This window comes from Phaseolus vulgaris, chromosome 8 (assembly GCF_051622355.1).
Source record: "Phaseolus vulgaris cultivar YP4 chromosome 8, ASM5162235v1, whole genome shotgun sequence".
Taxonomy (NCBI): Eukaryota; Viridiplantae; Streptophyta; class Magnoliopsida; order Fabales; family Fabaceae; genus Phaseolus; species Phaseolus vulgaris.
The window spans coordinates 34,145,139-34,163,131 of record NC_143505.1 but is presented as its reverse complement, the minus strand read 5'-3'; the positions used below and the strand labels follow the sequence as shown (position 1 = coordinate 34,163,131).

Here is a 17,993-nt window from a genome sequence, read left to right as displayed (position 1 = left end):
ACTTACACATGGCCGAACTTGATTAGTGAAGGCTTATAGAAACCTTTAGCAAATCAAGGTTAACTCCTCCTTAATTCTAATGTGCAGAAAAATAAACATTTGTCCACATGGCTATTCTATTTACACCCCAATTAAAACTAGGCTACACTTGATGGGCCTTCACGGAACATGTACCAATATGTCATTCTCCCATTCATAGCTTGATCAAAGTCTTCTTGTCCTAGACGCTCCTAGCTTGGTCTTAGACACTCCTAGCTTGATCTTAGACGCTCCTAGCTTGGTCTTAGACGTTTGGCTTAGGTCTAGACGCTCTTGACTTGGGGTTTAGACTTTCATGGGAGGTTGTGCTTGGCCCTCCTCCATCAAAATTGAATTCCGTGACACATGTGTAATCATAACTTTAAACATCACTTTCTGCATGATTCAAAACATTTTGGAAAAATAAAAAACATAAAGTAAACTAAAGTACTTGTTTTTAAAGTCAACTTATGTCCAAACTAAGTGTGGTGAAATTTTACTTAAAAAAAATATTTTCTACAGTTTTATTTACAAGAACGTTAAAAAAATATTAAAAGAAATATTTTTAATATTTTTTCTAATTTTTTGTGCATTGGTTATCCTACATAGCATTTGAAGTATTTGTATAAGCTCCTCTTAATCTCTTTTCATCTTGAACTCTTATAATAACTTGATTTCTATATGATATAGGTTCTTTTTAAACTGTAATCTCTATATGATAGAAGTTATATTTAAACTGTAGCCCAGTTATAATTGGGAAGAATTAAAAGAGAGTAAATGGAAGTTGGAAAATGTAAAGAATTATCATTCTTGTCTAGAAGGATATCTCGCGTCTCCTTTTGCTATAACAATCTGGTACAATGTATATACATGTCGAGGGAAAACACTAAATCCTATAAACTTCATTACGTCCCAGTAATAGACTTAAGTTTTCCTACTGCCACAACAGAGATAAGAGTTTAAAAATCTGTATACTCCGGAATTACGAAGATCTGAAAATCTGAGCTATGAGGAAATATCAATAAGGCTCAGGCTTTCAAAAGCATTTAGAAAACTAGTCCATTATGCTACAAGAAAGACTTTTGGCTTTTTCAACAGCTTCAACATAGTAATACAATCTCCAGAGTGAAGCATTATCCTGCAGAAAATCAACAGGGTAAGCATGTTATAATGCTGATAAAGTCTGTAACTATAAAACATAGCATGCAGGTAAGATCTACCTAATTTTACATTATATACACCCAATTAGTACCTCTGTTTCCAAATCAACAAATATTTGGTCATAACTTTGTTCTTCTGCTGGCCTATTTCTACGAAGTAACTCCACTACACGATCGAGATTTCTTGACGGTAGCTTCTGAATTAAACTCTGTAGCTGTTGTTTTTCAGCAAGGGTCATGGACCTGTAAATAGGAGTCAAAATATACGTGTAAGAATATGTCTGATGCATACTAACATCAAAGGAGAAAACGATTAACAAAGTAGGCATAAGGTTTTAGAGGTCCCTTGAATCACCAAATTATGACTGATTTTGTAATGAAAAGGATAAAAAGAAAGATTGGGACTCAACAAAAATGAAAAAAATGACTGGAGACATAAATGTTGTATTCTTTTGGGAATTTTTTATCAAGTAATTCAAACTTAATTCAAGTCCAGAATTGTGAATTCGACAAAGTATTAGCAAGACTAATTAGTTGTATACCATGTTTAAGATGGGAACAATTGAAATGGGCAAGATCATGTATATACGAGAGGGCAACCCCTGCACATGTCAAGTTCACCATGTCATGAAGATTTGCGTATATTGCATTGCTCATTCTTATAGCCCTCACCATGTAGATCTTGAGACAAACAAATGTGTAGAAGAGGTACAAGCTTTATCATTTTCATATCTAACATTGGTCCCTACGGACTTCGGGGGAGAGAGAATTCTAAAAGATGAAGACGACTCTAATATATAGTATTCTTTCTTTTTGTTGTACCCTTCCTGCATGCCCCAGGATGGTAAGGTAATAGATGAAGAGGAACCCCAAAATGAATTTGAAGAAAATTCTTTGGACAAAAAATATCAAACGAGGGAAAAACTCTCTTTAGCCACACAACAATGAGTGACTTGATGTGGAGGCTGGTCCCCTTTTTGGTTTCGGTGAAACGGGGAGTTAATTAATACAGTTTGGATACTGATTAGTTGGCAAGGGTGTTAATGAGTTAAATAAATGGATGGATGTAAGGATATTGGTTGCCGTTGTAAATTGAGAATTGATTTTTTCCCAAAGGATAAATCCTTTGGAAAACCAAAACCCTTGGGCGAGATTTGTCTCCTATCCATTGTTCTTTTCAACCTACTCAATAAAAATCTTTCTTTTTTCCTGATCTCAAATCTTCATTAGGAACACTATGATGGTAAACGTAGGGGTGGCAAAGCGGACCGGTCCGTCTTGCACTTGGCCCGCTCCGCTCCGTTGATGGCCCGTGCAGGCTGCAAGTTATGCAGGGCGGGCTGAGACGGTTCAGCGGATTGAAAAACTGAGTCTGCCCCCACGTTTTTTACTGCGAGCCGACCTGCATTGGTTTTTACTGCGAGCCGACCTGCATGGCCCGCCGCGCTTTGCCACCCCTAGGTAAACGTTAGTGATGGTATGCCTATTGCCAAGGAAAGAAAACAAAGGTCTTGTGTTAAATATTTTATTTCTTAGTACGTCTACAACAAACGTATCAACGTCACCCAGGAAGCTATGAGAAATGACCTGGGAGACATGTGGCAAAGGTTGGTCAGTCTTCCTAATGGAAGATGTGGCTGCTTTAGAAGAAAAGTCGTATCAAGTCACGTGGATGGGTGGCTCATAATGGCGATTGGACAGTTGGAGATATTGGCACAGTACATTTCCAAAAATGGTGGTCGCTAGAATGTAACCTAAAAACTTGCCAAAGGCAGCCCTGGAACAGTAAAAGCAAACCAGGGAGAGAAGTTTGCAAAGAAAAAAATAAAATAAAACTTCTAGAGACAATGGGTCTACCGAGCCAACACGATTTTGAAAAAGACTCCAGATACCATATTAAACTCTAGCAACGAGAGAAATATTGACTTGAAACTATGTTTATGAGACAGTACGAATACTTTATTTATATTGAGATAAAGGAATTGATACAATAAATAAAAAGATTTTTTATCCTTTAATAACAAAGATACGATACAAGAATAAATAAAATCATTTCTAATATTAAATATATAATCTAGATATTCTTAATTATACAAAATTAGCTCCTTATTTTCATAACTATAGTCTATAACAGTCTTTATGTTGTTTAGCCCATAAAACATAAGGCCTTAGTTTCATACCACTAAACATAGAACAATATATTCGGCCATTTAAGTTATTTCTTTTAAGAGACAATCAAAATTTCAAAATTCTAATACACTATTACATTAAGGATCAATTTTATGTTTTATGAGCACGATCATAATTGTAGATTTCAAACCGACACTGGACTTTGTTGAAAAGAGATGAAATAAAATCCACCAATGGTATTAGATCTATTGTCTTGTATATTAGTGCCAATTGATCTAAATCTGTATATCAAAATACTTAAACCAATAAGTATGCAACAAAGATTTATTATTCCTCTAAATATCCGGTATAAAAGTATCACAAAATACCTGCACTTGAACATTATAGTATCCAGAAGCAACTCAAGTTTTTCTTCCATATACCCTAGCTAAGAGTAAACATTAAACACCAATTAGATAACATATTATATAATGTAAAACAAATGCTTCAGTATCATAGTTTTAAGGAATAGAATCAAACATTAGTTACTATGATTTTGATACTCATACAAGACATTAGGCAGTGTTTCGTAAATGGATTCTTTAAGTTTCTCAGAAATCTTCAGTTAAAGTATGTTAAATTCTTACTTTTGGTGTGACACTTTTAAAAATTATTTACAACAATCCAGCATTAATTCGAAATTTTTTATTATATTAAGCTTCTTACTAAAACTTCCTCATGAGAGAGGGTGGAAATCCAAGATTTCAACAAAGGGAATTTCTTTAAGATTATGTCTCATTCCTGAGAATATTTTCAACATATCAAACATATTTACCACATTCCAAAGAAACATAATTCACAAAATACCTAGAAAATATGATTTAACAAATATAAATTTAGTAAGAAACACGATTCATAGGAATGCAAAAATACCAAACACTACTTAAGGATATAGTAACTTCGGAAACACAGAAGTTCAAGAAAAATTACAGTTTTAGAGAGTTCGTTGGAATATTTCTTCACCATCTCCACGACCTCCACACTATCATTCTCTAGTAGGAATTGAACATCATCACTAATCTAAAAATTTAAAAAGAAATGGATGAAAGTATGAAAGTTAGTTCCCCTTTGGAAGCATATTGTGCAAGTAACATTGTATGAATTAAGAATACAAGGAAATTTCTGAGCATGAATTATAGTGTGTACCCTTAGACTTAGTATGGAGAGGGTAACCTATACTGCATCCACAAATGACATCTTCAATAAAATAATAATTGTTTGAACCTGATTTTAGGGTTATTAGCTTATATTCTGAAACTCAAAAAATGTTGACTTAACCTCGATCACAACATCACTTGTCAGGATGAAACTCTGAAAACAGAATTATCTGTGGCAAATTGACTTAACATGTAACAAATTGTTTAGTTTGAAGGAATTGCTTCCAACATAACAAGTTTTGATCAAATATTAGTTTGAGCTTACTTATGACTTGATTGATTAATTTAAAACATTAGAATTAAGTGTTCAAATCTTATCTTGAATCATAACTTAATGTTATGTTTAACTTTGGAACTCAATAACTGAATCATATATATGTTAATTGCATAAGAAAAAGTAGTTAAAATGCGTAAATCATATTTTTCTAAAACCTATATGCAAGATTTTCTATTGATTCTTTTGATTTGGCAAATTAACTCATACATGGTGGGTGTCTTAATCTCATATTATCAGTAGTCTCTTCTCTTTGTTCCTATTTGATTTGGCTCCTTAGTTCAGGTTATTGATCTTTGATCGTACCTAATATAATCTAAGAAACTAGTTCTGTTGATTTGTAAGGCATAGGATACATTGTAAGGCATAGGATACATTTTCTAGTTCTGTTGATTTGTAACTATTTTGTTGTTTTAGTTCTTTTTGGATTTTATAGGGAAAATGTCAAGTATTTCTTCTACTCTTTCTCCTCATGCCTCCAAATACAAGTTGGAAAATGAACAATTGAAAGAAAAATTCACGAGATAGACAATTTGATGAAGAAAGGAAACAATTTCAAGAAAAAGAAAATTTGAACAGGATAAGTATTATTTTGAAAAATAGAAAGCATCCAAAAGTTCTTCTAACTATGGAAGCAATGAGAAAATAGATTGTAGACTTTAAGAAAAGTGGGGGACTCCTTCTGATACAAAGTGCAAAAGCCAAACATGAAGATCCCAAAGTTTTATGGCACAATTGATCCAAAGAAGTATCTTGAATGGGAGGCAAAAATGGGTCAATTTTTTTAATATTTATAAATTTGACAAGGATCCAGTACAGTATGTACTTAGCTATTTTGTATTTCTACAAATGTAGTACGTATTCAAAGTTGTTAGGTGTTGCTAACAAGTAACTTGTGTAACCTTTTCAATAAAGGCAAGTTAACTATCTCAAAAATAATTTTGAAATTTCACGTTTTATGATCTTTTCAAATTGATGAGTTTTTATATATCCAAATGGACGATTCAATAATTTATAATTGAAAACAATATTTTAAGACATTGCAAGTTGGTTATTTGTCAATATGGGTCTTGCTTACGATGTCTTTATAAGTCCCCACCCAAACGATTATTTTACAAAGAACCGCCAAGGAATATTACAACATGCCCTTAAGTCTATTTTAGAAACATATTTAGCTCCATATAGTTCTTCAATCATAGGAATAAAGACCTTATTTAAAATAGTTCTTTCATTTAAGGTTTTGTAGCCCATACACAATCTCCAACTTCCATCTTTCTTTTTAACTAAAAGCACAAGGCTTGAGTATGGACTATTTATGGCACCAATGTTGTCAAAATCGTGAGTAAAGTCCCAATATTGCACAATCTTGCAAGTACGTAGCACACCACAAGCTAACAAGGAAGCTAGATCACAGGAGGCACAGATCGCTACGAGATCTCAATGAAGCTCATCAAATCATGAGATCATGGGCCACGTCAATCCTTCTAGTCTTGTGAAGCTCAGGTTTGACAACCCATTCTTGGCTTAAAGCTTACCTAACCCAACCCAAAAAGGGCCCAACACTTGTTCACACAACTCTTGATGTTTACATCATCGTCACCATTGTTGCTACTATTGAACATCATCATTGCCATCACCAACAACCATCAGGGCACTCGCACAAAGCTTCATTGCTGCCGACCTAACAAGGCTTAAGAGTCATGACCATTTTTGTCGATGTTGCCTTTGCAGTCAGTGGTGCTCGCTCTTTATATCCTACTCACTCTCTGGTCACTTCTTTTGTTATCCTTCTCGTTTCTTTTTGTTGTTCTGCTCAAATGTTATGTTATTGTTGGAGTTTTCAGTTTATTTAGAATTTGAAGGAAAAAAATGCCATGAGGTGGTTCAAGTGGAGCTCCTAGAAGCGAAAGTGGAATTGGAGCAAGGGTATTTCAATTGATGGGAAAGCAAGAAATGTGAAATGTGAAATGTAAATATTGTGAGAAAGTATTGATGGGTGGAATTTATCAATTGAAGCACCATCTAATAGGAACTTCAGAGGATGTTGGAGCATGTATAGAAGTTCTTGAATGTTAAAAAAATAATGTTGGATGTGATTTATGTGCTGGAGGAAAATTTGATTAAGAAATCAAAATCAAGAGAATAAGGAAGTAGAATAGGTGATTCAAAATGCTCAAAAAAAGACTAAGCCAGGAAAAAGAGTGAGGACTCGTCAAGTAATTTCAAGAAAAGGTCAACCTACAAGAAAAGTGAAAGGGAGGATGCATGTCAAGTAATTGCTCTATTTTTCTACAACAATGATATTCCATTTAATGTAGAAAAGAGTGAAGAGCTAAAGATAATAATTTAGTGGGTTGTAAAAAATGGTGCCATATTTATGATGTTAGGAAAACAAATGACTACAACATTGATGATATTGCTTCTTATGGTGAATAGACTATGGAGGAGAATGAAGCAAATTCAACTTTAGATACTTAAGATGAAGACATCTTAGTTGAAGTTGGAGAAGATGAAAATGCTATTGGTGGTGTTGTTGCACCTATGGATTTTTTGGAGGCTCCTCCAATTGCAAATAATCGCGTAGGTCATGGAGGAGATGATAACATTAATGAAAATGATGATCATGTGGAGAAGGATGACTATCTTTGATGAAAACCATTCGGCCTCGAAACTTTCGGCTAAGAAGATGGACGAAGATTGAGACTTACTGAAGATATTGTAAAGTTTTTTTCTTCTTCTTAACCTTCTAAAAATTGTATAGAGGAGTTAGGAAGTTTTAGGCCTTGTATTTGGGTCAAAGTATAGAAGGATGTAAATAGAAAAGAAAGTAAGTGTAAAATAGTAAAAGAGGGGTGCAAATAGAAATGTAGGCAAGAAAGGCATGACGCTCCACATGTCTTCTCCTCAACGGAGAGTATTTGCACCTATAAGGTGGTGACACTTGTCACACTCTCATTTCAGAGGTTTTGAGAGACTTTCTCCTATAAATAGGAGTCTCTTGTACATGTTTTTTAACTTTGATTTGAATAATGAAATGATGTCCAATTGAGACACTTTTACTTGTTCAAAATTCTCTTTAGAGTTGTCTTCTCCTAGAAGTGTTGGCCTAACCTCACTCTAGAAACTAAGTGTTGATGCATGCATAGATCTATGAATATAATTTTTCATATACTCGTAACTCTTGCTCAGTTCGTTGAATGACATAGATATTAAAGTTCTAATTAGGATTAAATCCTGAATATGACCCTGTTAGGGCACAAATTCTTAGGAAGGAAGGACTTTCTTCTCTTTCTGAAGTCTTTTGGATTGTCTGAGGTGAGAAGACTCGTTGAATGATTATGATGAATCAGTCATCCGTTGAAGGAACTACCATGTTCATTGGAAAGGCTTCCAAACCTCACCCTAGAAACTAAGTGTTGATGCATGCATAGATCTATGAATATAATTTTTCATATACTCGTAACTCTTCTCAGTTCGTTGAATGATATAGATATTAAAGTTCTAATCAGGATTAAATCCTGAATATGACCCTGTTAGGGCACAAATTCTTAGGAAGGAAGGACTTTCTTCTCTTTCTGAAGTCTTTTGGATTGTCTGAGGTGAGAAGACTCGTTGAATGATTATGATGAATCAGTCATCCGTTGAAGGAACTACCATGTTCATTGGAAAGGCTTCCAAACCTCACCCTAGAAACTAAGTGTTGATGCATGCATAGATCTATGAATATAATTTTTCATATACTCGTAACTCTTCTCAGTTCGTTGAATGATATAGATATTAAAGTTCTAATCAGGATTAAATCCTGAATATGACCCTGTTAGGGCACAAATTCTTAGGAAGGAAGGACTTTCTTCTCTTTCTGAAGTCTTTTGGATTGTCTGAGGTGAGAAGACTCGTTGAATGATTATGATGAATCAGTCATCCGTTGAAGGAACTACCATGTTCATTGGAAAGGCTTCCAAACCTCACCCTAGAAACTAAGTGTTGATGCATGCATAGATCTATGAATATAATTTTTCATATACTCATAACTCTTCTCAGTTCGTTGAATGATATAGATATTAAAGTTCTAATCAGGATTAAATCCTGAATATGACCCTGTTAGGGCACAAATTCTTAGGAAGGAAGGACTTTCTTCTCTTTCTGAAGTCTTTTGGATTGTCTGAGGTGAGAAGACTCGTTGAATGATTATGATGAATCAGTCATCCGTTGAAGGAACTACCATGTTCATTGGAAAGGCTTCCAAACCTCACCCTAGAAACTAAGTGTTGATGCATGCATAGATCTATGAATATAATTTTTCATATACTCGTAACTCTTCTCAGTTCGTTGAATGATATAGATATTAAAGTTCTAATCAGGATTAAATCCTGAATATGACCCTGTTAGGGCACAAATTCTTAGGAAGGAAGGACTTTCTTCTCTTTCTGAAGTCTTTTGGATTGTCTGAGGTGAGAAGACTCGTTGAATGATTATGATGAATCAGTCATCCGCTGAAGGAACTACCATGTTCATTGGAAAGGCTTCCAAACTTGGGACTTCAAATTTTGGAAATATAAAACTCAACTTAAAAGACAAGGAGGATCACTAGTACTTTCATTGTAAGAAATCTAACCACATTAATGCTTCATGCTACATGAAAAGCAGAAAGCTATCAATCGTCTAGCAAAATTAAAAGGACAACCCATGCAAAAGGCCTATCAAGCAACTTCATATTCTGGAAAATCTTGCAAGATTCTTTCATCTTCTTATGCCTGCAATACATCTTGAAATTAACCATGACTGTTGAGAAAGAACTCAATTCCTCTTTGAATGCTTCTAAAATTTATATAAGAACTCTTCAATTCCTCTTTGAATGCTTCTAAAATTTATATAAGAACTCTAGTGCAACAACCCATATGACCCCTTATTCATCTCTTTCTGGTAACCACATAACTACCGCCAAGGGACCCATATCCCAATAACTAGACATGGCAATATTTCTCTTTTGTCATCCCTCGGCCTTAAAGATGTCATTTATGTTCCAAAACTTTCTAATAACCTTATTTCAATTCTAAAACTTACTCATGACCTAAATTGTTCTCTAACCTTCATTGTGTTTTTGAGGATCTTGCCACAGAGAGGACGATTGGAACTATTAAGGAATAAGGAAGGTTTTATTGCTTTAACAACCAAGGAACTAAGGATACTATAAGTAGAAAAATGGCTACCTCTTGTCTACAGTGTTGCATTACTTTTGAGTCCTCTCGGATTATCCATTATCGTCTTGGACACACCTTTTTTGTTCCAAAGTTTATGTTCTCTTCCTAATTAATGTGATGTATATCAACTTGCAAAGCAATCTTTCTTATACAATACCAAAGGAGACAAAAGCAACCTAACCTAGTCCAAGAATATTTCAAGACAAATCCAAGAGGAATGAAATGTTAAAAATCGAAGTATATGTTGATGCATATTACGTAGGGTCTATCACAGATAGGAAATCCACCTCAGGATATTTTGCATGTTCTTGGATGAAAATTTGGTGACTTGGAGAAGAAACAAAATGTTGTTGCAATACAAAGATTGAATTTCGAATTATGGCACTTGGGGTATGTGAATTGTTATGGCTGAGAATTATTCTAAATGATCTTCAAGTGACATGCGAAGAGTCTATGATTACTTATTATGATAATAAATCAGCTACTAACATTGTTCACAATCCAACTCATCATGATAAGACCAAGCACATAAAGATAGATTGACACTTTATTAAAGAGAAACTGGATAGCGACATTATCATTACTTTTTATGTCCCGTATAGGCTTTGATTAACAAATATGTTTACAAAAAGGTCGTCCCACTAAACAATCTCATGATCTCACATGCAAGTTGGGAATGATAGATATCCATCCGTTCACCAACTCATGGGGGAGTGTTGCTCGTAAGATATTAAGTATATTGTTATAAGCTATTAGAAAATTCTAGAGATCTCTTTGTAACCATTACCTTAGGGTTAGAGTTCTCTATGTATAGAGGTTGATATGCTATTTCTAATCAATGAATTGAATAAATATTCTCTCATTCAGATTAATCATTTTCAAGTAAAAAGAATCTTTAAATTCCTATGTGGAATAAACCATGAATATGACCCAATACAAGTACAAAAAAGTATTTTGTATATTGTTTAAAGGAAAAGAAAATCATAAGAGTTATTGATTTGAGGAATGACCAACACAAGCTCTATCATGGCAATAGGAAAAAAGGATTGTCAAGAGATCATCAAATAATGGAAGAAAGCCCTCTCCAAAAGGCAGCCATGGATCATATTGCTCATATTCTAGAAGATCTAGGTATACCAAGGAAACATGCTTCAAACTCCACGAGAGAACAAAGTACTAGAGCACATCAAAGTCAACAAAGGAACCTCACAAAAATGGCCGATAATATTACCTCAAAACATGAAGAAATTAATTAACCAAGTGCTCCTCCTTAATCAAATCTTGATATCAAAACCTATAAGGAAGAACTTGATCATTTGAGAATGATTTAATCAATGAGTGAATCCTTTAGATCATATACCATGTCCACGAGAGGTAAGAGTCCATTCAATACGACTAGGCATGTAGCTCAGGGTGTTTGGATTCTTGATTTAGAAGCAATGATCACATGATTCCAACACCTATGTTTTCTAATTCATATGGTTAAATGAATGAAGAACAACTCATTTAAGTTGCAAATAGATATAGTATACCCATTTGTAGGTCCAAAAATAGTGTTCGAATCATCTCCTAAATTAAAAGGTGTTTTATACATAAACTTACAAACGACTCGAATTGTTCAATAACTTATTTGCTTCTTATGTCTTTTAGGACCTTGGCACGAGGAAGATGATTTTAACTACTAAGGAGCAAAGTTCTATGTGTTAAAGTCCAAGGACCCAAACAAAACAAGTGAGGTCCATAAGCCAATTAGCAACAATAGAAACATGGGCAAATTCGAAAATATGGCATTCATCATAAAAGAATTGTACATCCCTCATTCAACCTCATCAAATCATTGTTCACCCGCCTATTTACCAAAGAGTCTAGTGAGTCTTTCAATTATGATATTTGCTAAATGTGAAAGCACCACCACTAAAGAGAGTAATTTCGTTTTTGATTTAATCCACTGATGTTTAGAGACTTGTTTAGAACCTATCTTTGTGGGCAAACGGATTGTTACTACTTGTTTAGAATCCACTGATGATTATACCCACGTCACATAGAAATAAAAATTTAAGGCCTTTCAAATCTTTGTTAATTTTTTCAGTCTAGTCAAAATTGAATTTGGAAAAATCATCAAAAGAATTAGGTCCAATAATTGTACTAAATATGTAATCATGAATTGTCTAAATTTATGTCCCTTAATAGGATTGTCCATAAACTAACATGTGTTACACTCCACAACAAAATGAGGCTACAAAAAGAAAGAATCGTTGATGGAGGTCCATCAAGTCACCACCAACTCGGGCTAAGAGAAATGCATAAGAGGAAACAAAAATACATAAATCTCATTCTCTTAAGCCTTGTACATACATGTATAGAGTAGTGTAAGGTTTTACAACCTTGTATTTTGTGTCGAACTATTTTTCAACTTTGTATTCTGAGCTAAATAGAGTAGGATGAGGTGCCTAAATCACAAAGGAGGGGTTTGCTTCAAACCATAAACCTAAGATGAAGCACATGCTTAACCCTAACCCTATGAGAAGCTTGCACTCCAAGTTAAAGGTTTGGGAGGGCATGGGCGGCAAGTTAGGGTTTCTACCCTAGCATGCAAGTTAGGGTTATAAACATGGCCTGCAAGCTTCATCTATAAATGGACATATGCACCATGTAAAATTCAGACTTGAATATTATAATGAAATGTTGTTGAATTTCTTCCAACCTTTCTCTTTGAGTCTCAACTCTCTTTTCATTACTTTGCCTAGTGAACTAGCCTAGAGAACTAGCTTGAAGTTGGCCTAACCTCTTCAAAGCAACCTAATCTCCTCTTTGCATACAGCTCACGGTCATTACTACCCAATTTATCTTCCACTTTCCGCTACATTCTCCATCAAATCACCAATTCAACCGAAGAACTAGCATGGAGCCAAGGAGATCTCCATCAATCACCATCCCTTAAAAGTAGCTAAAGCTCTCTTTACAGGGAAGAAGTGTTAATTGTCACTACAGCTATTAAAAATATGTTATTGCGATACTATGGCAAAAATCGATGGTGGCGTTATAGCTTGCTGCAACATGGTAATGGTGATGCGAATTTTCCGTAAAGCCCTTCGTGGATGCTTTGGGTTTCACACAATAGCATCTTGGAACAGACATGGTGGATGTTGTGATGTGACAACACGACCCTCGTGCGAAACGAAGTAGTGTGGTTCTTGTGCGAAGCGAAGGAATAGCAATGGTAGCCATGTAAAACAAAGGTGTACCAATGACAATCATGTGAAACAAAGGTGTAGCAATGACAATCGTGCGAAACAAAGGTGTAGCAACGACAACCTTGCGAAACGGAGTAGCAACAGCAATCATGTGTAACGAAGGAGTAGTAGCGACAATCATGAGAAATGAAAGAGTAGAATGGCAGTCGTGCGAAACAAAGGAGTACTAGCAGCAGTCATGAGAAATGAAGGACTAGCCAGGTGGTCATGCAAAACGAAGGAGTAACGGCAACGGTCATGCAAAACAAAGAAGAAGCCTTGGATCTACGTGACGCAACCTGAGATAGTGAAAACCCTAATATTCTTTCTTTTCTTCTTAGTTTTCCTACAGAGTCAACCTAAGTGTTTTTTCTTTTAAAAAGATGAGTTGGCCATACAACTCTGCCTAAAACTACAACAAAACATTGACCTAGGCCATCCTAGACACATTGAACAATCGGTCTCCTTTATTTTTGTGTAGTCTTGACGATGGCATTGCCACTGTTTTTGTTGATGTTGTTGCTACCACTATTGCAATTGCCACCACAAACTACAAGTCTACCCTTGAACCAACAACTCCTTCCTTATGTGTGGTTGTATTTTAAGTTTTGAACTTGAAATTTGTGGTGTTTTAATTTGATTCTATTGCTATTTGAATTTCTTAAGACATGATAGTTATTCATTGTCTTTCATTATTTTCAATTACAATTATATTTTTGGTTTCTTTTAAATTATCCATATTTATATACTATACTTTTGTTATTATCTATGTGGATATATTTTATTTTATTTTTATTCGCAATGCTTCCACCATATATTTTCATAAAGGATTTTCTAGTCTTCGATATTTTCCGTTATCCGATACTGATAACAATAATCGTCACATATCACATTAATGGTTATCCACTTGTGTCTTAAATGGCATTATTCCCATTGAATCTATATTGTCTTTAGCTCTCTTTTTCCCTAGTGTCAAATCTATCGTGTTAGGTCTTTGCCTATGTTATTTTTGTTGACTCTCCATTCTAATCAAAATAAATTAGATTCTAGAACTCTTAAATCTATCTTTCTTGGATAACCTTCTAAAAAATAAAGGTACAAATGTTATCACTCTCATAGTCATTATTTCTTTATCACAATGGATGCCATATTTTACAAAACATAATCCTTTTTTGTCAACCCTCCACTTCAAGGAGAGCAAGCACTTGACACAAAGATAGAACCATTTGGTAGTAAGAAAAATGAAGACAAATTCCTTACAGAAAAAGTGTTACTGAGAATTTACCCATTATGCTCAGAAATTGAAAAAGATTGTGTTAAATATCATATTTCTCAATAAGTTTGCACTAACAATCTCTCTAATAGACATTGAAGTTTTATTGTGGTCATTGATGCCACAAAAATTCTTGTGTCATCCCAGAAAACATGAAAATTGGACTCAAGTTATAAGAGAGAAGATGAATGAATTAGAAAAAACCATAGACTAGTATTGATTCTTCTAATTAATGAAGCTATAATCCCATCTGATTGTGGTTTGGGTGTATCCTACAATAACATAACTGCAATTTAAAACCATGGCTACTACATCAACTACTATTGAATTTCATTTTAAATTATTGACCAAACCCATGCATAGTCATAAACAAAACATGGCTGAATTCATCATCTTATCTTCTACGTAAATAGGTTAAATGGTGAGGCTCAGTGGTCAATTCTCAATGCAAATTAGTCATTTTTTGTTATTAAAAAACTTTAGCCTTTTTGGAAAAGCACAAAGGAAATGAAGAGGAGGAATCCACATCAATGGTAAGCACAAATATTTATCCAACTAAAATTTTATGATTGAGGGGGAAAGAAAAGAAAAGACCAAATCAAATAAAAAATCCAAGACAAAAATTATACCTTGGTATTGCATTGAGGATTGACATTAGAAGTTTGTTGAAGAAACCTGGTTGAAGATGAAGATGAGGACACCTTTAGCTTTTTCCTAGGACCTTGCACTACATCATCAGATGCAATCACTGTATCGTTCAAGGAATCTGATTTACATTTTATCTTGGATTGCAAATGATATGCCGCAAAAACGGGCTCTACTACCTACTTTTCATTTAAATAGTCAGTAACATGTCTAAATACCGTACATTTACACAAGATAGTAAACCACATGCATAAATTTTGAAATGGAAGGCATGAGGATAAACTGAATAGAAATAATCAAATATTCACAATTAGAATTTCCCAAATTAAATCCTTCATCAATATCATGTAGTCATTTGGGATATGGAGGTGAAGGGAATCAAGGGAAGGGGAATAGGTAGCCTGGAAAATGATTGACCTTTAAAAATTGCATCCCAATCTTACATGCTAAGGTTGATGTAGATTGAGTTATATCGCTGATTGATTATCATGTGATCTTCATATGAAGGGTCATAAATTAAAAATCTTATTAAAAGACCCCTCTTAATAAATGATTGAATGAGAAATAAAGAAGAAAAAAACACGATTAATGGGAATATCACATTATCAAGATTTTTTGAAAAGTACAAAATTCAAACCCGTAAGTTCTATTTTACTAATAAAGGAAGTAGTTACAGCATTGAGTCATCGACAGCTTCAATATCGAGTAATAAAAGGAAGAGGTTCAAGATGACTTAATGTACCTCATCAACTTCAGATGAAAGAGAAATAACACCCTGTCTGAGCAGGGATTTTAATCTGTTCTTTCTAAAGTCTGAAAGCCCAGCTCCAACCCCATTACTAAATAGCGGACCAGAGTTATCACCCTGATTGACTAAACTCTTTTTTCTTCCCTCTTCATATTTACTTTTAGGTAACTCAGGGATTTTGTCAGAAACAGGAAATACATCCTCATCTTGTGACAATAGATTTGCAATTTCAGAAGAGTAATACCCAAAGTAATCAGGCCCTACTCTTTCATATTTTTCAGATGCAGTAAAACTTGAGTCAATTGACATGGCAGAAAATGGTGAAGCAGAGCAAGTGTCCACTACATTAACAACAAAAGATTCAAATCAATAAAAAAATAAAAATAAATAGATACTGGTCAAGGACTTGAAAACACTCATTCAATTATATATATATATATATATATATATATAATTGAATGTAACATCATAAGCTAACATGAGAGAAAGAAAACGAAACACGTATGGGAGAAAAAAAAAACTAAACCGCACTGCATCACATGAGCTCATTCATAATAAAAGACATATTAATATTCCTTTTCCCATTCATTTCTTATAAAAGGTGTAATATATTTATACCATTGAATATTATATTATGGCCTACCATTGGGGTCTCCGATAGAACCAGAGTTCTTGAAACGAAAAACCAATAAAATTCATCACAAGACCCTTGTATCAAACATCAGCAACATTCTTATACATGACCAAGCACCCAATTCCAACTTTTCTTCTCTGCAAATGTAGTAATGCACGACCACTGTACCATAGCATCTCCTCCAATCCCGTTTCTCTCCAACGATGAGGGCGGTAGTATATAGGTGGTAACTTTGACAGAATGCTTACAGTTAACGTTAAAGAAAAATTACCTCTCAAGCTTTTCGTTGCCTCCAGGATGATAGAAGAAAAAACTCCTTCGACTTCCTCCCTTTGGTGTGTTCTCTGTTTTTAGCTTCCTTTTTCTTTCTTTTGCTGCGGCTGTCCCCTATTTCCCATCTCTCAATTCCTAGGTTTAAAAATAAAAATTTGCCCTCCCTCAATTTCTAGGTGCAAAAAACTTTTCCTGTTGCCCTTTTAGTGCCAACATATAAATAACAATTTGGTCTTATCGGAATCCAAAGATTATTTTCTTTTGTCTTATATTAAAATTAAAATTAAAATTAAAATATAATTATATCTAAAAACATTTATTATTTTTTAATATTATTTCAAGAAATAAGATATATTTAAGACAATAGAAACCAAATGTTTTTATATTTTCACATTTTTTTAAAACTAAATATTAAATTTTTATTTTTTTCATATAAAATGATATTTTTCTGTTTTTTCCATTTTTTTAAATTTTTAGTATTTTAATTTTTTTTAGTTTCTTTTCAAATTAATATTACTTTATTTAATCAAATATTTCATAAACAAATTCCAATGACCCACATGACGATTGTTCCTCTTTACTTAGATTTGATTAGATAATGTACAGCCCTGGTGGTCGGGTATGATGACGTGGCACCCTGCTACAGTGTAGGCGTGTTGACAAGGCGCCAGGTTGGCAGTTAGGAAGGAAGTCGGGAGGCACGTGTAGTCGCCGATTGTTAAGTTGGCGTGTTCCAATCTCCAGCTTACCAGAATAGGCGATCGCCAGGTTGAGGATGAAGTCGCCAGATGAGACTCAGGCGACCAAGCAGACGGAGATCGCCAGAACAAGCACATCGCCGAAGATAAAGGAGAAGCAGATTATGAAGGCGACCGGCGAGACCACAGGGAAGGAGTATGAAGGCCCTAACTCGCCAGTTTCAGTAGAGATCGCACTCCTGAGTTAGCTATGCACTGGGCAGTACCATGCATAAGTAACTTAACCAAAATAAGAGTAGAAGCAGCGCCAAGTCAGGGAGCCTCCAGATGATGGCACGTGTACAGTTGGATGCGAGCCACGTGTCCAGGGCTGTAACTGCCAGGAGAGAGAAAACCACCAGGTATATAAGAGTTCTTAACAGATTTTCTAAGGTACGCGCGTTCAGTTCATACACTTTACGCTTGCGAGTGACAGAGCTGTTGTGAGAGAGAGTTTTTGCACGGTTCTCG

General features: G+C 34.6%; 1 protein-coding gene across 4 annotated transcripts; it reads right to left on the bottom strand.

Annotated features, from left to right (window-relative positions):
• Nucleotides 1-796: 796 nt before the first annotated feature.
• Nucleotides 797-16,979, bottom strand: LOC137824340 (transcription factor GTE6). Of its 4 annotated transcripts, none has more exons than XR_016515028.1 (7): nucleotides 16,784-16,967; nucleotides 15,873-16,219; nucleotides 15,115-15,309; nucleotides 4,278-4,367; nucleotides 3,677-3,731; nucleotides 1,271-1,421; nucleotides 797-1,156 (listed from the first exon to the last, which is right to left on the bottom strand). XR_016515028.1 is itself a non-coding variant. In XM_068629949.2 (7 exons), the coding sequence occupies exons 2-7, from the start codon at nucleotides 16,185-16,187 to the stop codon at nucleotides 1,073-1,075; spliced, it is 894 nt and encodes a 297-aa protein (XP_068486050.2). In that variant the 5' UTR covers nucleotides 16,188-16,219; nucleotides 16,784-16,979; the 3' UTR covers nucleotides 797-1,072. The 4 variants fall into 4 exon arrangements, 3 of the variants coding, with proteins under 3 accessions (XP_068486050.2, XP_068486051.2, XP_090150424.1); XM_068629949.2 differs by having other exon boundaries at nucleotides 3,677-3,735; nucleotides 16,784-16,979; XM_068629950.2 differs by lacking the exon at nucleotides 4,278-4,367 and having other exon boundaries at nucleotides 3,677-3,735; nucleotides 16,784-16,966.
• Nucleotides 16,980-17,993: the final 1,014 nt, after the last annotated feature.